The sequence below is a fragment of the Prinia subflava genome, chromosome Z (assembly GCF_021018805.1).
Source record: "Prinia subflava isolate CZ2003 ecotype Zambia chromosome Z, Cam_Psub_1.2, whole genome shotgun sequence".
Taxonomy (NCBI): domain Eukaryota; kingdom Metazoa; phylum Chordata; class Aves; order Passeriformes; family Cisticolidae; genus Prinia; species Prinia subflava.
The window spans coordinates 6,773,875-6,795,853 of NC_086283.1; the positions used below are offsets into that span (position 1 = coordinate 6,773,875).

Below are 21,979 nucleotides of genomic sequence, written 5' to 3' on the forward strand. Positions count from 1 at the left end.
GGTCCCCTCTCCCTAGACAAAAGTCAGCTAGAAGAAGGACACCGTTATGGTAGAACTTTCCTCTTAAGAGGAGTCATTTCATGATTATGCATATTTTATTTAAAACAAAACAAGTTATCTGGTCCTTGTCAAAAACCCTCTGTTCATCTCCCCAGGCGCCTTTGAGTCTGGGTCCGGCTTGAAGTGGTGATCTTCTGTTGATCAGGAAGGCATAAATCTCTCTCTCTCTCTGGAAAATTTAGGGGTTTCTGTAATTCTTATCTCTGTGTGAAGAATTTCCTGGTTATCTTCTCTTTCTCTTGAGCTAAAAAGAATATCTCACACACATAGTTTTTATTTTTGATTACTACAGCTTAATGTTAATTACAAAACTACATTCACTATATTATTCAAAAGTTAATACAGCATAACTTTTCAACCTAGCATAATACATATACTAAATACCTGCGTAGAGCCATATAATATGCATTTTTCACAAAGGTGTCTTTCCTTAATTGTGGATATGAAGTAGCACTAAAAGAGAAGTATTACTGTAGCATTTTACAAACTTTGCTAGATGAACTGGTAGTTCCCCTTGCTTTGGTGACATTCATTTTCTACCACAGAATTGAAACACTTCTGAATTACCCTGGAATTCCATGGTTGTAATCCTAAAAATCTTTTAAACGTTAAAGCGGGGAATGGTAACGGCATTGTTTGTTTAAAATGACACAAGTACCACAATGAGTCCAAACCAGTATAATTCAACCAGATGGCTTGTTGAGTTCTGTACCAATGGGCATAAACTAGGTGCTTAAATTAATGCATATCCTGGGTTTGGATGGGATAAGAGTTCCTTTTTTCCTAGTAGCTGATGCAGTGGTGTGTCGTATGAGAATAATGGTAACACACTGATGATTTAGTTGTTGCTGTGCTTACCTTAAATCTGGCACTTCTCAGTTTAACATACTCTGGCAGTGAGGACGTGCACGAGAAGCTGGAAGGAAGCACGGCCAGGACAGCTGACCCAAAGGAATATTTCACACCTTAGAGCTTCATGCCAGTATATAAACAGGGGGGAATTTATATCCTGATCAGCCAGTAGGCACCAACCACTGCTTGGGGACTGGACAGGGGTGGTGAGCAACTTGTGTCACTTGTTTGTCTTGGGGTTTATTAATCTCTATCCTTTTCCTTTTTATTATTATTTTTGTTTACTTTATGTCAGTTACTAAACCCATGAGTTTTACCTAAAACCATTTCTTCCACCTAAAAGAAGTGGAATTTCTTCCACTTCTTCTACCTAAAACCATGAGTTCTTACCTAAACCCATGAGTTTTCCTTCCTCTGATTTTCCTTCTCCCCATCCCGTGTGTGTGTGTGTCTGTGTGTACACACACATACTTAGGCACTGGCTGGGGTTAAACCACGACAACATAGAAAATTTTCACTGTTGGAAAGAGCTGGATTGTGTTCTTTCCTCTACTGACCTGTAATTATACCATGAAAGCATCCCAGAGTTTCTTTCAAACCATGTAAAACACTAAAAAGAGCTTTAATACTGCTGGATAGCACTTTGATAGTTATGCTTGCAGACCAGAGGAGGCATTTCACTTCTTCTTGATAGTCTTTACTTTGCATGAGCTTTCCTTGTAGCAGAAATACTAGATTAGAGTTACCTGCAAGTTACACAAAATGCGTTTTGCAGACCATAGCCCTCAAATGAAGGCTAGATATCACCCCAGTGTTAATCATACCATTTAAGAATTTACGTGTGTGTGTGTGTGTGTGTGTGTATATATGCAAAAATGTAATGCTTGTCCTGGTTGTGGCAGTTAATGTTTTCCTTAGCAGCTGTGTTTTGGTTTGAGGTTGAGAATAATGTTGACAAAACACAGCTTCTCCTGCTGCCCTGCCAGTGAGGAGGCTGATGTGCACAAGGATTTGGGAGCAGATGTAGCCAGGTCAGCAGACCCCAGCTGACCCTAGGGATATCCCACACCACATGGAATCATGCTGAACAATGAAACTGAGGGGGAGTTGGTCAGGTAAGGGCACTGATCACTCCTTGGGGACCATCTGGGCATCGATCAGTGGGTGGTGAGCAACTGCACTGTGTGTCACTCATCTTGTATATCCTGTTATTATTATTTTCCCCTCCTGTTAAACTACCGTTACCTTTTTTCTGATTTTTTCCCTCATCCCATTTGGGGGAGTGAGTGAACAGCTCAGTGGTGTTCAGCTTCATGCTGGATTAAAGCATAACAATACTATAGATAGCAGTTCATTTAACTCAATACTGCATGTTTTTGTGTAGTCAGTAATACTATACAGCAGTATGTCCACAGTCAAACTTCCTTCTTCAGACTTGTCTTGGGTTGAAAAATGTAACCAAAAATGTGTATTATATATTCATCTGTTGAAACCGGTTGGGAGATACTGTTCTTTATCTCCTGTAACTCTAGGGGAGGAAGAGGACAGATGCCTTCTGTTAATGCACAACTGATAACACCAGATAAGGCAGTGCCTTCTTATCTCCTCCTCCACCCATCTTCCTCCGAGGGACATCACCTGTGAATGGGCCATTTAAGGCCTCTCACATCACTGATAACATTACCTCATTCCATAGTGAGATGCTCCACCCAGTGGGAGGAGCCAAAACCTTTCCATCAGCATAAAACCTGCAATCCCAAAGGCCAAGGGAGGCTGTTTCCAGTGGATTTCCAGAGGATGACTGGACCCTTTCTTGAGGATCATCTCTACTCCACAGTGCCACATCTGTCACTCCAGGAGGACTTATTTTGGACTGCTTCCAATACCCTGACCAACAGGGTGTCAGGTTTGTGTTCTGACTCTGTCAGTGGTCCTTTGTACTTTTGTTTTGTTTTGTTGTTTGCCTTTTGTTGTTGTTGTTCATTTCTTCTTTCTCTATTAAATTGTATTTCTGACTTGAAGTCTCACTGGTTTTGCTTTCAAACCAGTACAAGACTGCAGTTCTGATCAATCCGTAATGCTTTTCCAAAAAATGCCCACTTGCTAGGGAGCCACTGCAACAATCTGGAAGTGTTTCTTAACAAAGAGGTGTGTCTGCCAGTAGAACTCATATACTCCTGTGGGCTGGAGAGGCACACCAGCCCAGCGCTCCCTCGGGCTGCACACACTGCCATCGAGTGACTCATCGGAACACGGCTGAGAGTGCTCTTAGCCTCCAGCAAAACAAAGCGGGTAAAACCTCTGTCTTACGAGGATCTAAGCAAAACTGTTGGACTGAGGAATACGGCCGATAGGAGTTCAAAGTGCTGCTACAGAATCCTGGATTTTGGTTCTGCAGCTGCTACTTCACACTGGAGTCTTGCTGCCAGTGGGTTCAAGGGAGCTCTGGTGTGAGCTGTGAGAGCTGGGATTTGCAGTTGCCAAAAAATGGATCTGTTTGGTAGGAGTCTGAAACTTTACCCAGTAAAAGACGCAGAGCTTGTGCTGGTGTCATGTTCTAACTAAAGTATGCACAAAGACAATTGAAGCAGAGTTCTATCTTGATCCAGCTGCCTATTGGCAACCTGAGGGTAACAAGTCTGAACGAGAGAAGAACAAGCAAAGGTAATTAAGAATACCCACGGCTCCTTTAACCAAAGGAGACATCTTGTCTAAAGTCTTTACCCATGCAAGAAGCCTGGGTAAAACCAGACTGGGTAAAAATGCCTGTAATTCCACTCAAAAGGTGCTTCCTTTTGTGCTTGTAGCAGCACTCTCTTAACTGCACATTCATATCTGAGGTTATCTCCCTAAAAGTAGGCTGGATAGAAAATTCAGATCCCTTTAGATTACGACGTGTAAAGCTCTTATAGACAAGGGTGGGGTTTTGTCATTGGCTTTGGTTTAGAAACTTGTTTGTTACGCAATTGTTCAGTGACCGGGAAGTGCCGCATGGTTCCCGGTTGGGGAATACTCGCTAAGATATCCGGGCACTCTCGCCAATACCTTGTCACTCGCCTCACAGTTCCAAAATCATCAAAGACAACTGAAGAGAGAACTGAGCAATGCCGCAGAGTGAGCCACACATCCAAACCTCAAACAAGGGTTGTGCCTGGGTGCCCGAATGAAGACGCACTTTGAGGAACAGAAGCCTTACAGGAAGGAAAACGCTGTGCGCCTGAAATGGGAATTTGAGTACAGTTTTGAAAAATTTAAACCGAGCGAATACGGGAGGCTCTCGCCGTCTCTGGACGATGGTTTTGCACAAGCCGGCGCAGTCACTCGACCGCGGTGGCTGAGGTACCACCTCAGGAGGACACGTCACACACTTTAACACCTCACCCTTGCGCTTTCCCGGCTCCTTCTCCTGCCCCGTTCCCGGCGGGAACAAAGGGCGACAAGCGCCCGCCCCCGGAAGGCACGGGAGAGGAAGGGGGGAAGGCTCGGCTCGGCTCGGCTCGGCTCGGCTCGGCTCGCTGGGTGTGCGGCGGTGTGCAGCCTTGGTCCACGGCGATGTCGGGCTCGGAGCGGCGACCGCCGGCGGGTGCGTGTGCGGAGGGGCCGCACGGGGAAGGGCCGGGACGCGCCCCTGTGGGCTCCCGGCGGAGCCAGCGCGGAGCGGGGCCGGCGTGGGGAATGTCTGCGGGGGCCGGGGCAGCGCCCGAGCCTCCCCAGGGTGGGAACGCTGCCTGAGCGCGCTGCCGGCGCTCACGGGGAGCGGGACCCCTGCTTCTGTCCCTCCTTCCTTCCCTTCTTTCCAGGGGAGGAAGGGAACGGGGAAGGTGCGAGGCGAGGGACGGCGGCGGCCAACGAGGAAATGGATTTGCACGTAAATTGCCCCAGGGGAAAGTCCCTCCGGCTCCCCGGCACGGCCGCCGATAGGGAAGCGGGGAGGGTCCCCGGTTGTAACAGGAGGGCAGGAGAAGCCAGGGCAGCAAAACGTGGGTTCCCGGAGGTGCAGCTAGGCTCAAAGGAACTTTTATTGGTGTGCCATTCCGTTGTTTCTAAGTGCCTTGCCCTTTCGTCTCGATGGTAGACCTGTTGAGACGAAAACTCATCCAGGGAAAGATGCTGTGAGATTCCAGTGTAACCTTGTGCATACCTGTTTTTTTGATTCCTTTGAAGAAATCCATCTTCACGAAATTAAAGACTAGTAGTCTCATTGGTCTCAATCAGATTTTAGAGCAAGCTCGTTCCTGTGTAAGACAAACAGAAAACTTTTCATAAGTCATAATTTAAATAGTGTTTACCTGAATGAAGCTGCGATATGAGAGTGTCAATGAAAAGACAAAGACTAGGAAGTCACTAAATAGGATTAAATGAACAGAAAAACCTTCTTTTCCTAGTTTCCTGTAGCCCAGGAATTCTATTCCTTCTCTGTCTACATTTTCTGTCAAAGTTTGATGACTATAAAATTTTATGATCTGTTTTGGGGGAAGTGGATTGCAAGAACTTTTATCCTCTGTTAATACCTAGCTATGTTCATTTTGCAAAAGGCACTAATAGTATTTGAAAAATAGATGTGGAAAGCTACGTGCGAAGTCGTTTGTAAAATACATGTACATGTGACTCTTCTTGTAATTGCAGGCCATGTCCAGCTGGATAGCAGACCTACATTACCCACCACAGGTAAAATCGCGTATACAGTTCTCATAATGGGGTAGTGAGTCTCTACCAGTAGTAGTAGTAGTGATTTAATAGCCCACTGAGATTGCTTAAGTGAGAGGAAAAAGTATTTTGGCCTAACCATCTGCAAGTCTGTAGTTCTGCACACTGCCAAGATGTGCATGTTCCTTGTTGTGCCCACATGGTTACTTTTATGTCCATTCTGTACTGGAGGTACTTAAAGTCTGTATAGTTCAGCAGAAGAAAATGTTTAAATCCTTCATCTTCTCAGTTGTCAATAGCTGTTTCACTGTCTACTGTGACTACACATGTGCTGCATCCAACCTCAAAGAGAATGCTCAGTTTTGTATTAGCAGCATTACTGAAAGAAAAGAAACACTGTATTTTTAAGTTATGTAAAATTGTAACTATGGAGTTAGAGTCTCTTTAAAAAAACACACCCAGCTAGTTAGTTGTATAAAACCATAATCTCTGAATATGGTTATACAGATACAGATACACAGACAGATATAAAATATATCTGAAATTCACCTGAAATTCAGACTGTTGGAGTCAAAACTTCCAGATCACCCTCCAAAAGCTGTGGGTGCAAACACTAATGAGGCTGTTTACCTGCATGCCTAATTACTTGTGAATGAGCTTTTGGTTCACATTAACAGCTAAACTTTAAGGTTGGATGCATAAGTCCAAATTGGTTTTGTTTGTTTTTAATGAATGATTTTGTGGCTAAATAACTTCTTGATTTCTCTATCAGATGGAAACGAGAACATCACAGAAGTGGATGCACTCAATATAAGGTAAAATTCTGGTGGCAATGACAGAGATGTCCCAAGGGATGGAGGTCAGTGCAGGGTTTTCTGATTTTTAAGAATTCAACAGAATTATTTAATTCAACTCCACCCACTTACAGAACATGTTTCTAGTTTTACTTACACCGGATGCAGAAGCACCCTCATTGGGAAGGCATGTGGAAGGGACTATGAGGAGTGCTCTCTTTTTATTTTAGGCAAATAAAAGATCAGAGACCACCACAATCTAAGGAGCTGCTGGACAGACGAAGTGGTAGATTGTAGCACAGGAATGTATTCCTCTGGAAGGAGAGGAAATGGACCATGGAACAGTGATTCCATGAAAGCCTTGAAAACAGTAAACTACCTGCCTGATAACTTTGCTTCATCCATACAGCTGAGTAGAGAAAGAACTATTTAGGGAATCATGGTTCAGTTGTCATTCACAGGATCCAGTGACCAAACTGTCCAAAATCCATACTAGCCATGCACCTTGCCAAACCCTAAGGAAGAGAAATTGCCAAAATCTGAAAAAATTCTGGTACTGGTACACGTGAAATTGTTCAAGGCTAAAAGTTATAAAATTTATAATCTCTGATTACAAGGCTGAAATTTATAATCTTTGCATTTATCATGTTTGGTACTCAGAATGGGAAGAATGTCATAAAGCGCCCAGCTTCTCTTATTGATTATCCAGCCAGCATTGCATAAGATTTTAGAACCTTCCTGACTTTGAACAGTCATCCTAAATTCCTGTTCTCTGTCTGAATTCTTATGTTGATGTTACAAAAAGATGCTTCATTAAGGGGATTCTCATAACAAAGGGAGAAGCAGAGATAGTCTATGTGTAACAATGGTAATTTTGTTGTGAAACAAAAGCATTTGACGACAGAACACCTTGAACAAAAGCATTTGATAACAGAACATCTTGAACACCTGCAGGAAAATATTCTAAGCAACTTTCTCCTGTAATTGCACCAAACCTGAATATTCCATAGCATCAAAGAAAGTATTAACATGGCACAAAATGACTGCTGTGATCAGAGCCAGTCCTAGGGCAGTATGACCTGGACTCTCATTCTGTGTACCTCGAACTCTGGACCTGTTTATTGCCAGTGCTGTTGCCAGAAGTGTTTCAGTTTCTGTTTTCTGCACCCGTAACTACAAAAATGGAAAGTTTGTCTGCTTTATCTAATTACTTCTATGTCAACACTTAGGATCTTTTGGGTCCAAGTGTTGAGATGACTGTGGGTCCACAGCCAAGTCCAGAGTGTGCTGTCACACATCCTATGCTATGTTTTCCTTATAAGCCAATAAAATTGTGGCATTCTTCTCCCAAACATGCAGGTATTTTTGTTTTCTGCCATGATAAAGTCCTCTACTTAGAAGCTGGATAGGTCATTTATTCTGTCCTTAAGAAGACCTCTGTCCTTCAGCCTCAGGATTTTGTGGGCTAGTTGTTAAAAACTTAGATGAACCATTGTATTGTCATAGCTTTCGTTTCATTAGGGTAAATAATAAACACTTGTTCTCCTTTTGCAAGATACACTACACTTAGCACCTCATCCCCATTTTATAGTCTATTGATTACAATGCAGCACTTGATTTACGTAGAAGAACTTGAAGCAAATCACAGACAGGTATAATTCCAAATAAGTACATGTGTACTATCTAATTATGTTAATATTTAGATAAACACATAACATGGAGAATTAGAGCCATGTCTGAAATGCACCACTATGTGCCTTAACTAATGAAACGGCCTCATTTACCAAGAATGTTTTCCATCTGTGCCAGCAGACAGTCACTTGATCCTGCAATGGAATATAAAATGAACCATCAAAGAAGAGGAGTTGCATTAATCTTCAATCATGAGCACTTTTTTTGGCGTTTAACACTGCCAGACAGACGTGGGACTATGGCGGACAGAAACAATCTGAAACGCAGGTAAGAAACTTGGTTGCCCTACTAACTCTTAAAAAAACCTAGATTTTAGAAATTGTGATCAAATTAGGGACTTACCTAAATCCTGTGTTTAAACAGAGACTGAAAGATTTTGCAGACCTAGCATTTATGCAACTTGGGTGAAGAAAGCAATAATTAAAAAGCTTCAAGGCACATTTTTTTAAGGTCACAGAAACTGCTGGCACAAGTCCTATGAGTTCAGTGAGTCCAGAGCTTTCTTTGGACAAACTCTTTGAAGTAACTCTAGGTGTTAGACCTGTACTTGACACCAGTTTGAATTCAAAATCAACTTTAGTAGTTTTGTTCATAAATAATGCATAAGAATATTAATTCCCTCCCAGGGAAAGAAACTTAGTTGGTAGCCATTGATATATAATTTGGGTAAGATTTTTACTGATACTGATCTGTTCTAACAATAGTTTGACAGACCTTGGGTTTGAAGTCAAAATTTTTGATGATCTGAAAGCAGAAGATGTGCTGCAGAAAATTGATGAAGGTAAGAGATTATGTATTGGTTATATCTAAGTTACTGCAGCAGAATTCCCAGATACCTTTTCTTCCAATCTCTCCATTTACCTAACTTAAAATAAATTTTTGTGCACAAGGAATTTAACATGAGGAGGACATAAAGTTTTGACTGAAGATTATTTTATTGCAGTGTAAGTGAAGCTTCTGTGGAGAGAACTAATTAAGTCACTGAAAGCTGAAAGATGGTACATGCAGCTGGGAGAATATAACTACATTATTCTTTTTATGGTTAGTGGCCCTTCAGCCAGGTTGAATCAATGCACCTTGAAATCCCTTCAGTATGGCTCTACCTGAAAATAGCATCCATTTGAAAAAGGACTGATTGGGGATTAAATGATACGATAGAAAGGTACAATGGTTTTTAGACTTGAATATGACTGTTTTGTCATTTAAACACCACTTGACTGTTTCAGCCTCTAGGGATGACTACAGCAATGCTGACTGCTTTTTGTGTGTGTTCCTGAGTCACGGTGAGGATGATCACATATATGCATATGATGGCAAAATCAAAATTCAGAGAATCACAGACATGTTCAGAGGAGACAAGTGTCAGAGTTTGGTAGGAAAACCAAAGATATTTATCTTTCAGGTAAGATACCTGTTTCTGAATTCAGTGTAGTTAACTGACTTGTGTCTTCCTGCAATACGGATGTCAGTTTTCCTGATGCAGTCTTTCTACAAGGCATTTAAGACAAGGATTCTTCTCTTTTTATTAGAAACACAAATGTATACTGTTGATATTATTATTACAGCTGTATTTAATAAGTAATTTTATGAAGAGAAACACAAATTAAGCACATGTCAGATTGAGAGTGTGTTTTAATAGCAGAGAAGGCAGTATTTTTTTAGAAAGTTCTGTGCAGCCTCAGCTCAGTTCCTATTGGTCACAACCCTAGGCTAAGCTGATAAACTATCAAACCTCTGTATCTTCATTGCTTCCTTCTAGGCAAGTCCATTTACTTGATCTTCAGTGAGGTTGGGTTTTGTGTTGGAGTTTTTGTCTGTTTTCCCTTTTTTTGTGGGACTTTTTGTTGGTTGGTTTTGGTGGTGGTAGTTATTTTCATTTGTTGCTGTTGGTTGTTTGTTTTTTTGTCAATGACCTATACTTGGCACCTCTGTAGAATCTAAAGAATCAAATTAGGGCTTTATTGTCTCAGGAGTGTTGTTTGTGCAAAGTGGTCAGATAAAGACCATATGTAACCACCTGTTTCTCTCCTTGGTTCACAGGAGAATGAAAGTTGGGAGGTACCTCAGGAGGTCTCTCCTGTTCAAAGCAGAGTTATGGGGTCAAACCAGGTCATGCAGGGCTTTATCCCATCTTTATCCAGATTACAATTAGCAAACTGTTCATATATGTTCATATATGAACCTGGCCTTCAGCAGATTGTAATTGTAGTAGTTTACAGAGTAATTCTAGGTATTACTTTTTTTTTTCCCAAATGAAAGCTTTCTTAGGGCACAGGCTTGCTGCAAGAAGCAGCATGTTGTTAATTCACCTTTCATTAGGACTCATTCAGATTTCCACTTTTTATTTTTTAACCTGGTGAAATACTTTCATATTTCAATTGTAAGTTCTAAGTAACACTTGGAAACTCATCAAAAAAACTGATTAACTTAGTTCATCAGCTGAGTTCTTTTCCTGCAAAATTGGCATAGCACCTCTGGAAATCAGAAGAAACATCAAGATGAAACTTTATCACTGCAAAGAAGTTTCTTTGTGTTGTCCTTTTTTTAGTGGCAGTTCTGAAGCAATGCTCCTTTGCATTGTTTGAGTGTGTTCTCACCTTGTTCTCCTCCACGTGTTGCCTTTCTGCATCACTGACAATAGTGGGATCACTTCTGACTTCCCACCGAAAACCCTCAACAAACACACTTGAGACTGCACTAAGAGCAGAGGTGTAACAGCATGTAAGGATGGCTGTGCTTCAGAGCAGTAATTCAACGCTGCCTTGCCTGCAAGGGAGGCAGTTCTTCCACTCAGCACTGGTGCGGCTGCATCTGAAGTATTGTGTCCAGTCCTGAGTTCCCCAGTTCTAAGAAAAATACAGATTTACTGGAGTGAGTCCTGCAAAGGGCCACAAAGATGATTAAGAGACTCTGGAGAATGTTTGATACGAGGGGAGGCTGAGAGAGCTGGACTGCTCAGCTTGGAGGAGATGGCTCAGGGGAATCTTACCAGTGTTCTAAACACCAGTGGGAGGGAATAAGAGGGAGACAGGCTCTTTTCAGCTGTACCTAGTGACAGGTTAAGAGGCAACTGGAACAGATTAAAACATAATCTTCTCAACAGAAGAAAACACTTTTTTTTTTAATGTGAGGGTGGTCAAACACTGGAAGAGGTCACCCATAGAGGTAGGTGGAGTCTCCACCTATGAAGATCCTCAAAAGCTGACTGGACATAGTCCTGGCCAACATGCTGTAGCTAACACCTTCAGTCAGGGGGTTGGACTAGGTGATCTCAAGAGATCCCTTCCAATCTTAGTGATTCTGAGATCATCCTGGAGCTTTCAATGGACTTTGTCCCCAACATTTTAAGTGATAGAGAAGTAAATGGGTCTTTCTGAAGGCAGAGTCAAGGTAATGTGGCACACCTAGCTGAACAGTAGTGCCTCTGGTTAGTGTCAGAATTATCTTGTTAACAGTGAGCTCGGCAGGGGTGCAGGCATGACAACTCTTCTCACCAACAGGCCTGTCGAGGTGATAAACATGATGATCCAGTCATTGCCCACGATTCAACAGACAACAGCAGTGACTCCCTTGTCAATGAGACTGAAGTGGACGCAGCTGGTGTCTACACTCTGCCTGCTGGTGCTGACTTTATCATGTGCTACTCTGTGGCGCAAGGTAAGTTCTAGTATCTTATATCCAGTGTCTGATACTTCACTGTAACAACCCTGAGCAGTTCTTCATTTTGCAGTCCAGAAAATGAGAACAGTTCCAGGTCATCTGATTCACCTGTCTGTTAAATAGCAATTTGTCTGGGAAAGAATGTTATGTGCTAAAAAACAAAGTGAAAATAAATTATCAAGGTTCATTAAATTTGCCTAACAAAAGCATTGTCATCAGTCTTGCGGCTGAGCTGCCTCCTGACAGCAAACATCCATCTCTTTTCCAGGATTCTGCTGGCTTATAAATTTCCCTGCACTACATGGCTGTTCTCTCCAGTCTCCCCATGTATGTTGTCCTCAGTCCCATCTGCTCTCTTACGAAGTGGAGATGCAGTCCTGTAAGCTGCCAATCCCTGAATTGTGTTCCTCTTAGCTGAGCACTACAAGTGCTATCAAACCCACTTCCCATCCACAATTTGCAGTGAAATTATGTAATTGGCAAAGTAAGATTTACAGCCATTAGTAATTCCTTGTAGATGGTAGCTAGGAAACCATTTTTCCAAGAGGTTATTTATACTTACATTTGGATGTAATTTTATATTCTTTTTCTACTCTAGGCTACTATTCTCATCGTGACACTCTAAATGGCTCCTGGTACATCCAAGATTTGTGTGAGACACTTAGGAAGCATGGATCTTCCGTGGAGTTCACAGAACTTCTTACTGTTGTTAATAGGAAAGTATCATATCGCAGAGTGGATGTGTGCAGAGACATTAATGCTATAGGGAAAAAACAGATTCCTTGTTTTGCCTCAATGTTAACTAAAAAATTGTATTTTCATCCAAAATCTAAGTAGATTATTTAGCAGTAATGACCATTACTATTACTTGCTGCAGAAGTAAAGAATACTATCTTAGTTGTGGAGACTTAACATTCTACAAGATTGTCTGCCAAATCACTGGGATCAAACATTAGTTTGTATACCTAAGAGTTTCTAAAATCTTAAAGCACTTTTTAATCTAAAATCTTGAAGATAGAATTACATCAGAGAATTCATCTCAGGGAATTTGGGAAAAGTTTACTGGAAAAGTTTACTATTAGAAGGTGCTCTGATTTTATTGAAATTGATGCTCCAGACCACTTTTATCTTAAAACCTTCTTGCTCGATTGCCATCTAATTATGGCATATCTTACTATTTCCAAAACATTTCTAATGTTCCATTAGAACATTAGAAATTTCTAACATTAGTTAATCTAATGTTCCATTAGATTAACTTGTCTTGCTCCAAGAGCACAGTTTACAAGGAATATGTTTATAGAGCATCTTTTTAAATTCATGGACGGCAGAATCCACAACTTTTGTAGCTCTACTGGGCTTTTTAGATGTTTTTTTTTTCCTTGCAACACTAAAAAGGAACTTAATTCCTTGAGTACAATTGTAGCATTAATAGAGGATTAATCAAATAGGGTTGATTAATAATGAGTTTCCTTTTGCTTGAATGTAATTTATGCTTGGGGCACAATTACAGCTTGCTGGTGCTATGCATCCTCAGGGGAAAAACCGCAGTAGTGAGACGAGACCATGTGCAGCTTGCTCAGGGTGAGCTTGCCTCGTCTGTATCTCTAAAGCTAAAGCTGCTGGACATCTCTAGGCAGCTCTACAAAATATAAACATATGCAAACCTCATACCTGAGGCCTTCGAGTTGGATTAGGCCTCCTCTTGGCCTTGGAGAAGATCAGCCATACCTCTGTCATTGACTACTTAAAGGGGATGGTGCATGGTCACCACAGGATTGCTACTGCTGCAGCAATCAATAATTACAGTGGTGCTGATTTGAAGCAAATATTCATTTTCTTTTGTTGTTGTTGTTGTTTTTGTTTTTGCGGTTTTTTTTTTACCTTATTAATTGTTCTTCTGAGGGACAACAGAGAACTCAAACTGAGCAAAGTGTCTTAATCCACTTTCCTGGGGAAAAAATAATTGGTTTACTGGCTCTGTTTTAGTTAGTCTTTCCATATCTATGTTCTGAATCATAAATGTTGTATCTTACTACACCTACTTTTAAACTTTGTATAAAGCATGTATTAGGTTTCAACGCTTTGATAAATTCTTTCAATAAAATGCAACTGTGAAGCATAAATGATTTTATAGCAAGTTTGAGATACTGTACTTTTCCAGTACTTTTTACTAAGAAAGTAGAATTGTTATGCTAATCTAAACTTCACCTGTGGTGGTACAAAGAGTCAATGCCCAGACCAGGGAAAAGGAAATAGTAATTGCCAGAAAAAAATCCTTACTACTCTATGCAGAAGTTAATTATCCTTTGAGCTATTGGTGTGTTTTAGTAAATGGTACTAAAAAGGATATTCTTGTTTATTCTGTCATTTTACCAGCAGTAAGAATGTCCCCATTATACTATACTAATGAAGTCTGACAAATAGTTTGAAGAACTTTGCTTCAGCAGTTTCTTCATAGGTTTAAAAACCCAAAAAACAAACAAACAAGGAAAACAAACCCAAGCCATCAAGTGAGGAAATCATTTTTAAAGCTATTTATTGCAACTTTTAAAACTTTAGTGGTCAAAAATACCCAGGTGCTATGGAGTAACTAAATGTTCATATCAGCTTTGAAAAGGCTTCTCCACTATACACCAAACCAAAGTCAGTCCTTGTCACTGATCTCCTGGATAGGAAGCCTCAGGTGCAGAGGTTGGCGCAGACGCCTTAGGGATTCTTCTGCCTGCCAATGAAAGAGAGAGGGAGAGTTCATCCTTCTGCAGCCTCTGTTTTCTCCTCTTTCACACATCCACTGTCTTTCTTTTCTCAAAAGGCACTAGTCTTAGGCAAGGAACCAAACAAATCAAATGGAGGATGCTGAACATTGACAGACCTGCTCAAGTCATGCAGTCTCCAGAGAGAAGCATGAATCCTTCCTGTCAACCCACTCACCCACACCCCCCAAAGCATTATCTTCCTGGAATGACAATTCAAAAATTCATACACCCAGACCACTGAAAAAGGATCAGACTCTAACATCATGTCATGTCAATTATGGCACATGAAATTACACCCTGAACTATGGGGTTTGAACTAAAATGAGAGGTATTTTCCATTTTCTTTTATGACATATTGAATATAGGGCTGTCGAGATGGAGAGTAATAATTGAGGAGTAAGAGATCTGCTACAATTATTTCATGAAGGCCACCAAATTTCTTCTAGGTGTATATACCTCCTTTTCCATCCAGTCACCCATATTCTGTAAATCTAAGTCTTTTACCTAAGGTGTAAGGTTATGATGTCAAATGCTGAACTCTGCAAGGCTATCTCCTTTCAAGGAAGGGAGGAAACTGGTTTACCACAGCAATGCAGCAAACATACTGTGCCCAAAACAAATGCAGCTGTTGTATTAAATGGCCAAAAATGCAACATTAATTAGAGTATGCAAAAAATAGATGTCATGCTGGTAAACTGGTTTATTTGTTTTAAATTAAATTCATGAAGGTCTCTCTTTCTGATAACCTACAGAATTAGTTTATACATCAAAGGCAAACATTGTATGATTATCTGAACAGCTGAAACTGGCTGACAAGCAATTCAGTGTTTTGATAGCAAACCTTGAGGTCAATTTTCTGTTAGCTGAGAGTTTACTGAAAAAGTCCTAAGCTAGACGCTGCATCAGTATGGAAGGACTGCACTTAAATACCTCTGCTAGGTCTTCTTTGAGCTTGTTGTATCGTTCCACATTAAAACGCTGCTTTTTGGATTTGCGGTAGAAGTAGTGGAGGAACTGCCTGTCCTTAGCTTGAGGATAAATATAGTCCTGGGGAAGGAAGGAGGACATGGATTTGTGGTTAGCAAGGAAACTGAGGACAGGTCAGCATATTAGAAACTCAGCCTGTTGCAGTAAGACTCACCTTGTCCAGCACCCATGTAGGTTTTGTAAGGAGGCTACATATAAAGTTATGCTCTCACGGGCCATGAGGGCTTTTTAAACATAGTAGGAGTCATTTTCATCATGTCTGAAGGAATTTTCAACTTTCAATAATATCAATAATATCAATAATTTCAATAATTTTCAATTATTTTACAATAAACATATAGCATAATCTTCTTGACTGGAGCCACCTCCAGTGGAGTCTACTTCCAAGGAGACAGAAAATGTTCAGGAACTACTTCCTGAGGACTTACTTGGAAGTCTTCAGCTATGGCACAAACAGCTGTTCAAAAAAGCCAAGTAGTAATCTACCTACTCACAAAAAGTACGAATGGCTTAGTCCTTCTTAAAAACCAGTCAGAAGGAGTAAAACTCACATTCTGAGCCAGCTGTTCATAAAAACAGACACATCTTCCCTTTTCACTGAAGGAACCTAATTCTCACAAAGGCTATAGATCTCCTGGTGTAATGGAAGAAAGTGTTGGTTACTCATCCACATACTTCCACAACAAAAAGAGTTTTGCATCATAGAAAGTTCAACATCAAGATGTCCATTTTGAGAGTAAAGTACAGAGCTAAAACAGGAAACAGAAACATTTCCCAAAGTCTTAACAGGATTTCAGAACAAGTCTGTATTGTGAAGCTAAATTAAGATCTGAGCAAACCTTTTGCTTCTACACAATGCCTGTAGATTGCATTTCAGCTTGACCTAGATTTACCTCCATTCATTCTAAGTCATAGAAAAGCAGTCAGATTATGAAGAGCGGAGTAATAACATTTTTTCAGGCACTAAATATATTTCAGTATATTTCCGTAATGCAACTACCAGAATTACAAACAGTTTGGTACCCTGTACTGTATATTCATAAATTCCAGCAAATAAAAACTACTGTTGGGTGATTTGCTGCTGTAAAGGAGCATTCACAAATTGGCAGAGCATTACCAGTTGCTCTCCCATTACTGCAGAGAGCAAGGTGCCATTTATTATGCAAAGTGATCTACAAACATTTTAAAGGAGAGACTTCTTTCTTCACTTTTCAGTCCCTAGGTTATGAAACCTTGCTGACAGTAGCCATGCTCAGTAGCTGGTTCATGTGCAGCAGTATTTGCTTCATTCTGCATAATGTAATGTTTGTATCCAGCCACATTAGGGATCAAACAAGTCCCTGTTTGATGGCAAGGCCACTCACTGAATCCTGTTTCCATCAGAGCTCAAACATTGTGACTCACAGACTCAGTTTTCCTCCTTTTGAATATCCTAGACATTTGGAGGACAAGGACTCACCTGCTTGGTGAGAACGAAGTAGGCATAGAAAGCCATGGCACTGCCGTAGGTGATGAAGTAGGTGACAGGCTCCATGATGTCCCACGAGTAGACCCACCACGTCAGCCACGCCAGGGCTCCCCCCTGAGTTGACATCAGAGCTAGGCCAACCCATAAGAGCCTGGAGGTTTTCGCATCTGCACTGTCCACGATTCTGGCTTTCATCTAAAGAAAAGAAATGCAGAAACCTGTTCAACTAAACATGAATGCTCCTCTGATGAACAGCTCCTCAACGATGTTTTCTCCCCCCGGGCTAGATGCCTTCTCAGGATCCCTTACCAACACCTCTTACTGAGTTATCCTGCTGAGAAAATAGAAGTACTGAAGTCCAAGGGCAACCAGATCCTCTTGCTATTGTGCACCAAGAATTCCTGCTTTTAATCTCCTCTTCACACTACTAGGGATCTATGTCTGTTGGATTTCCATTTACCATTCAAGGCAGTTCTAGGTAACGCAGAGGCTGGCCCTCATAAACCAGGAGTCCTGTTGACCACTATCCTAAGCCATGGATGTCAACCCCACTTCTGTGGGATTTTGCTGTCGTGGGTATTCAGAGCTCATAAAGCAACAGGTGGCTTTCAATGACATTTCAACAAATGACCTTTCAGTCTCAATACTAGCCATGTTGGTGACAGCTTCCTCCAGGTGTTGTGGTTTCTAGCCCATTAATGTCCATAAAAGGAAGAAAAAGGACTGAATCGAAAATAATTTGCATTCTATTTGAGTTGACCTCATTTACATAATGAACAGACACACCCTAGCCATTCATACTGATTTTCGTCTGTCACAGGACTTACTTCTGATGAAAGGAAATGCTTTTGAGTTAAAATAAAAAAGTACCCCCACTTTCCAACCTGTTCAAGGGGCAGCAGCTCTCCTTTCAGATGGTCCAGTTTCTGTAGCAACTCTCTCTCTTTCCTGATCTGGTGATCTTCTAAATGTAGAGCCACAAACAGTCTGTGAACCAAAGATTTGATATCTTCCATTTCAGTAGCGTGCTCACTACTCAGCTTATCTGAAAAGAAAACGTTTGTCATATAAACCATTTCAAGAGCTCTCCCTTCCTCATTCTCTCCCCACTTCCAACTCCGAAAGCAGGACCATCCAATGGTAAAAAGACAAAGCCAAAGAGAAACACCTTTCTTGCAGGTCCCAGTTTTCTGGGACTTCTCATGCCTTTCCCTAAATGAGGTGAGATGATCAGTTATTAAGGATTGATCTTACCTTTTACAGGAGGTGACACACTGTATGCTGTGTTGTTGATTACAAGCTTGAAGTCATTCATTAATAAGATCTCCATCAAAGTTGCATGAGAGACCTTGGTACCATCTGCAGAAGAAAGATTTCAGTTCTAGATCACTTATGATGAGGAGTTTTAAACATGAGCAGATAATCCTGTAGAAAAGTGCTGGGGTTCTTCACTAGTAATGTTTGGAAACAACTCTACTTTTTTAACTAGTAGCTAATACTAAACAGTCAGGAGGAACACATGGGGTGGTTCTTGGGGCTGTCCTGTGCAGGGAATGGAGTTGAACTTTGATGCTGTAGAGAACCCTTTTCTACATCTTTTTTGTAAATGCAGAAAATTACATAAATTGTACCCCACAAATTTTACACACAATTTTATAGCTCCTGCCAAGAAGGAGCTCTGTATTCATTAGCAGGAACATGTACCAGTGGCTGCTGGGGGCACACTGGGGTCAGATGGCCCAAGAGCCCCCAGAGCCACACACCACTGCTGCTGGACACATCACTGTGGCATGAGGGTTTGAAAAGCCATGGAGCAGCTGCCCCACAGTAGCTGTTTGAGATTCTCATTTTCTACACACAAAAAGGGCACCTTGCCTTGCCCTTGCCAAGGGCTAGGCACATTTACTCCGAAGATAAATAACCAAATTCCCCACCTGTCTTCACACATCCACTACAGAAAGGCTCCACAGACAACCCCACACCTGCAGCTGTTTGCTTACCAGAACCCTGTCCTCAGGCCCCACCTGATGAGGCTCAGACTACTGAACTCTGCGTGCAAACGCCCCAGCTGGCTCGCTGGCTCTGTGTGGGTAGCAAAGCAAACCCAGAAGCCAATCACTTTCAATCCAAAATTTTAATGCGCCCATCCACTCATTTTTTTTCTTCTTTTCCAGCATAATAAAACATCAAGGCTAATTTTACATGCATGTACATTACTAAGGTGACATTTATAACTTCTTCTATAACATTTAAGGGAAAAATACTTTTCAAAAGAAGTGCCAGACAGGGTTTTTTTTTCTAAATGTTCTGAATACACCATTGATTTATTAACCTGTGCAACCTTTTATTAACTGAAAAAAAGAAAAGTTTTGAGGTAAGGGAGGTATTTTGTTTTAGAAAATTCACCTCAGGCTTTAAGCAAAGGCTACTTTCAATCCTGTATTTAAACTCAAGTGTTCCAATGTGGGCAAAGGGTCATTTTTTGTCCAGAAAAGGCTTGCAGGATGAAAATCAGACCCACAGATAGTGAAAACGAGCCATCATACACAGCACTGATGACTTCAGTTAAGATTAGGTTTCATTTAATGGTTAAATGACACAGAGGTGTGCCTACACTAAATCAAGTCTTCATAGCTTTTTCTTTAATTATTAATGTTTAAGTTCAATTCTCAGTACTTGACCAATAGTTTCTCTTTACAGTATCATTTTCCTAATAAATTAAACATCCCAGCTGTTCTATAATACTACAATTGCCTGACACTTGGTAAAATACAGGGCAGACAACTATTTTGAGTCACTGTTTTAATCTAAGTATTCCCAAATCAGAGGGGATGGGTGCTTGTTTAAACAGATCAGACGAGGTGAAAACAACTCAAATTCACCTTCACTTTGGAATCTGCTGCCTGTCCATGTCAAAAATGCCAGACTTGTAGATTTCTTACAGGAATTACCTCATGCTTCACAAGTGACCCATGCTTGCACAGATGCAGGAATAGATAGCTTTTGCTGGCACAGAAGAGAGGAAAGTGACCTGGCAGTGAATCCCAACCCCTCCTGTCATGGATGTCTGCACAGGAGCAGTACCCAAGGGTTAACTGCTGACAGCACCAGTTCTGCCTCACCCCACTAAGAAATTCTTTGTAGGGAAAAACCTCTGTGAGCCAGCTGCTCACAATGACCATTTCTTACTGTGGCTTCTGAAGATGAAGAGTCTTTTAGGAAATTATCTTCAAGAGAATTTCCTACTTTTGCTCTCTAACAGACACTGACAAAACAAAGCAAAACAAGATTAAAAAAACAAAAAAACAAAAAAAAAAAAAAACAAAAAAAACCCAAAAAAAACCCCAAAAAAACCCCCCAAAAAAACCCAAACAAACAACAACAAAAAAAAAACCCAAAAAAACCCCAAAAAACCCACCCAACACCAAAGCTCCTGTGTACATGAAGCTCCTGAAGCTCATGTACACACTGGGATCCACACAGATCACACCTCTATTGCTCCAGAGGATATCAATAAATTGCTCTGTGGAGTATTTTCCTGTTTTACTAAATGTGCCCACAAAGGAAAGTAAAGCATCTTCTCTTAGGACTGTGGCTTTCTGAACTTCTGGGAACATCAATCTATTTTCAGTTTCTTTAAAAGCCCCTGCAGCCCTCTGTAGTATCAACCAAAAGGAAAAGAATGTTATGTATCCACTCAACTATGAAACCAGAACAGCTTTCAATGACACCATCCTTTCTTCTGTTTATGTTTACCTGTTGTTAAACAGATCTTTCCATAGATACATAGGTATCCTTATTATTCTTTCTTTGTAGGAGTGTGAATGGGAAAGGGGGGAAATAGATGCTTTTAATTAGCCAAATTCAAGTACCTGTTCTACCAGATTCAGATAAAAAACCCACATCCCAATTCTAGTTTTAAGATTGAATCCTTCTCTAGTACCGGGGCAGTGGTTGCAAGAGCACTACCAAAATACAGACCAAGTTTTCTTGGAAATAAAATGGAGAATAAGGTTAATTCAATGTTATTTTTTATCAACAGGCAAACCAAAGAGACAAAATAGAACTCTGAGCAGAGCTTGAGAAAATTATCTAAATAGTTGGTACACTTGGATAAACAGGATATCACAGGGAGGAAAGTTCACACCAGTGCTAACACACCAGTAACCCTTTGACCCTAGAAATCAGTTTCCTTTCAACCCAAGGGCCTTGAAATATTGTACTCCAGCTGATAAATGAAATCTCCTAAGTGTCTTAAAACACCCTCCATTACCATTGCACACATTATTTGGTTGCTTACTCTTGAGGTTTTGATACACAAGTTTGCAGTAAGGCAAATGGATTCTTTTAGCTCTTGATAACACTGAACAACTGGCAGGCATCACACTCAATAGCCCGACAGGTTGTCTTTGAAGAATGATCATGGAGGACAAGGAAAGAAAGAGGCGTCAAGGAACCAGGAGATACTTATTTAAGGACAGCGTTGCAAAGAGAAGCTAATTGAAAAAGATAACAGAGATAAAAGGATAAAAGGAGGGTTACAGTAATAGACCCAATTCTGCATTTTTAATCAGCCATTTCGAGAGGACTCAGTTATTAACTCTGAAACAACAATAAACCCTGGAAGAATTCAAGACCTACTCCAACAGCAGCAGTGCTAAACCTGACAGAGGACTGAACTTCTGCTCCAGAAGAGAAGTACAGTCCATTTGAAAAGCAATGCATTTATTTCAGGGAATAACAGAAAAACAGGATACCTGTTGCAAAGACTTCAGCTCTCTCAATTCCTTTATCTTCTCTTTGCACATCCTGCAGGAATGCTCCTACAGTGGTCACTACTGGCTTGACAGTGAACTGACAGCTTTCACCTCTCGTGGGCAGCATAAGAGTTATCACAGGAAGACCATGCCTGTAACTAATAGTTACTTCTGGAGGGTAAAAAAAAGAAAACTAAGTGAAAAAGTTGCACTGTAGGTTGTAGTTTAATGTAAAGCTGTTTTTAAAACACAAGATAAATAAGGAAAATCCCACAAAACATTTCTAGATTTTTAGAAATTAATACA

General features: G+C 40.8%; 2 protein-coding genes across 3 annotated transcripts in view; one reads left to right on the plus strand and one right to left on the minus strand.

The window, feature by feature from the left end:
- Positions 1–3,896: 3,896 nt before the first annotated feature.
- On the plus strand, positions 3,897–13,831 carry CASP6 (caspase 6). Of its 2 annotated transcripts, none has more exons than XM_063423736.1 (8): positions 3,897–4,495; positions 5,539–5,580; positions 6,332–6,374; positions 8,163–8,312; positions 8,750–8,826; positions 9,272–9,447; positions 11,546–11,702; positions 12,304–13,831. In XM_063423736.1, the coding sequence occupies exons 1-8, from the start codon at positions 4,465–4,467 to the stop codon at positions 12,540–12,542; spliced, it is 915 nt and encodes a 304-aa protein (XP_063279806.1). In that variant the 5' UTR covers positions 3,897–4,464; the 3' UTR covers positions 12,543–13,831. The 2 variants fall into 2 exon arrangements, with proteins under 2 accessions (XP_063279806.1, XP_063279807.1); XM_063423737.1 differs by having other exon boundaries at positions 3,904–4,495; positions 8,166–8,312.
- A 385-nt stretch (positions 13,832–14,216) lies between these two features.
- The window catches only part of MCUB (mitochondrial calcium uniporter dominant negative subunit beta), a 46,528-nt gene continuing 38,765 nt past the window's right edge, over positions 14,217–21,979 (minus strand). Inside the window, exons 3-8 of the mRNA XM_063423735.1 lie at positions 21,674–21,844; positions 18,171–18,275; positions 17,801–17,961; positions 16,908–17,111; positions 15,392–15,508; positions 14,217–14,427 (exon numbers count right to left, since the gene is read on the minus strand). Coding sequence (XP_063279805.1) covers positions 14,350–14,427; positions 15,392–15,508; positions 16,908–17,111; positions 17,801–17,961; positions 18,171–18,275; positions 21,674–21,844 — 836 coding nt within the window. The 3' untranslated portion in view covers positions 14,217–14,349. The remainder of the gene's footprint in view (positions 14,428–15,391; positions 15,509–16,907; positions 17,112–17,800; positions 17,962–18,170; positions 18,276–21,673; positions 21,845–21,979) is intronic.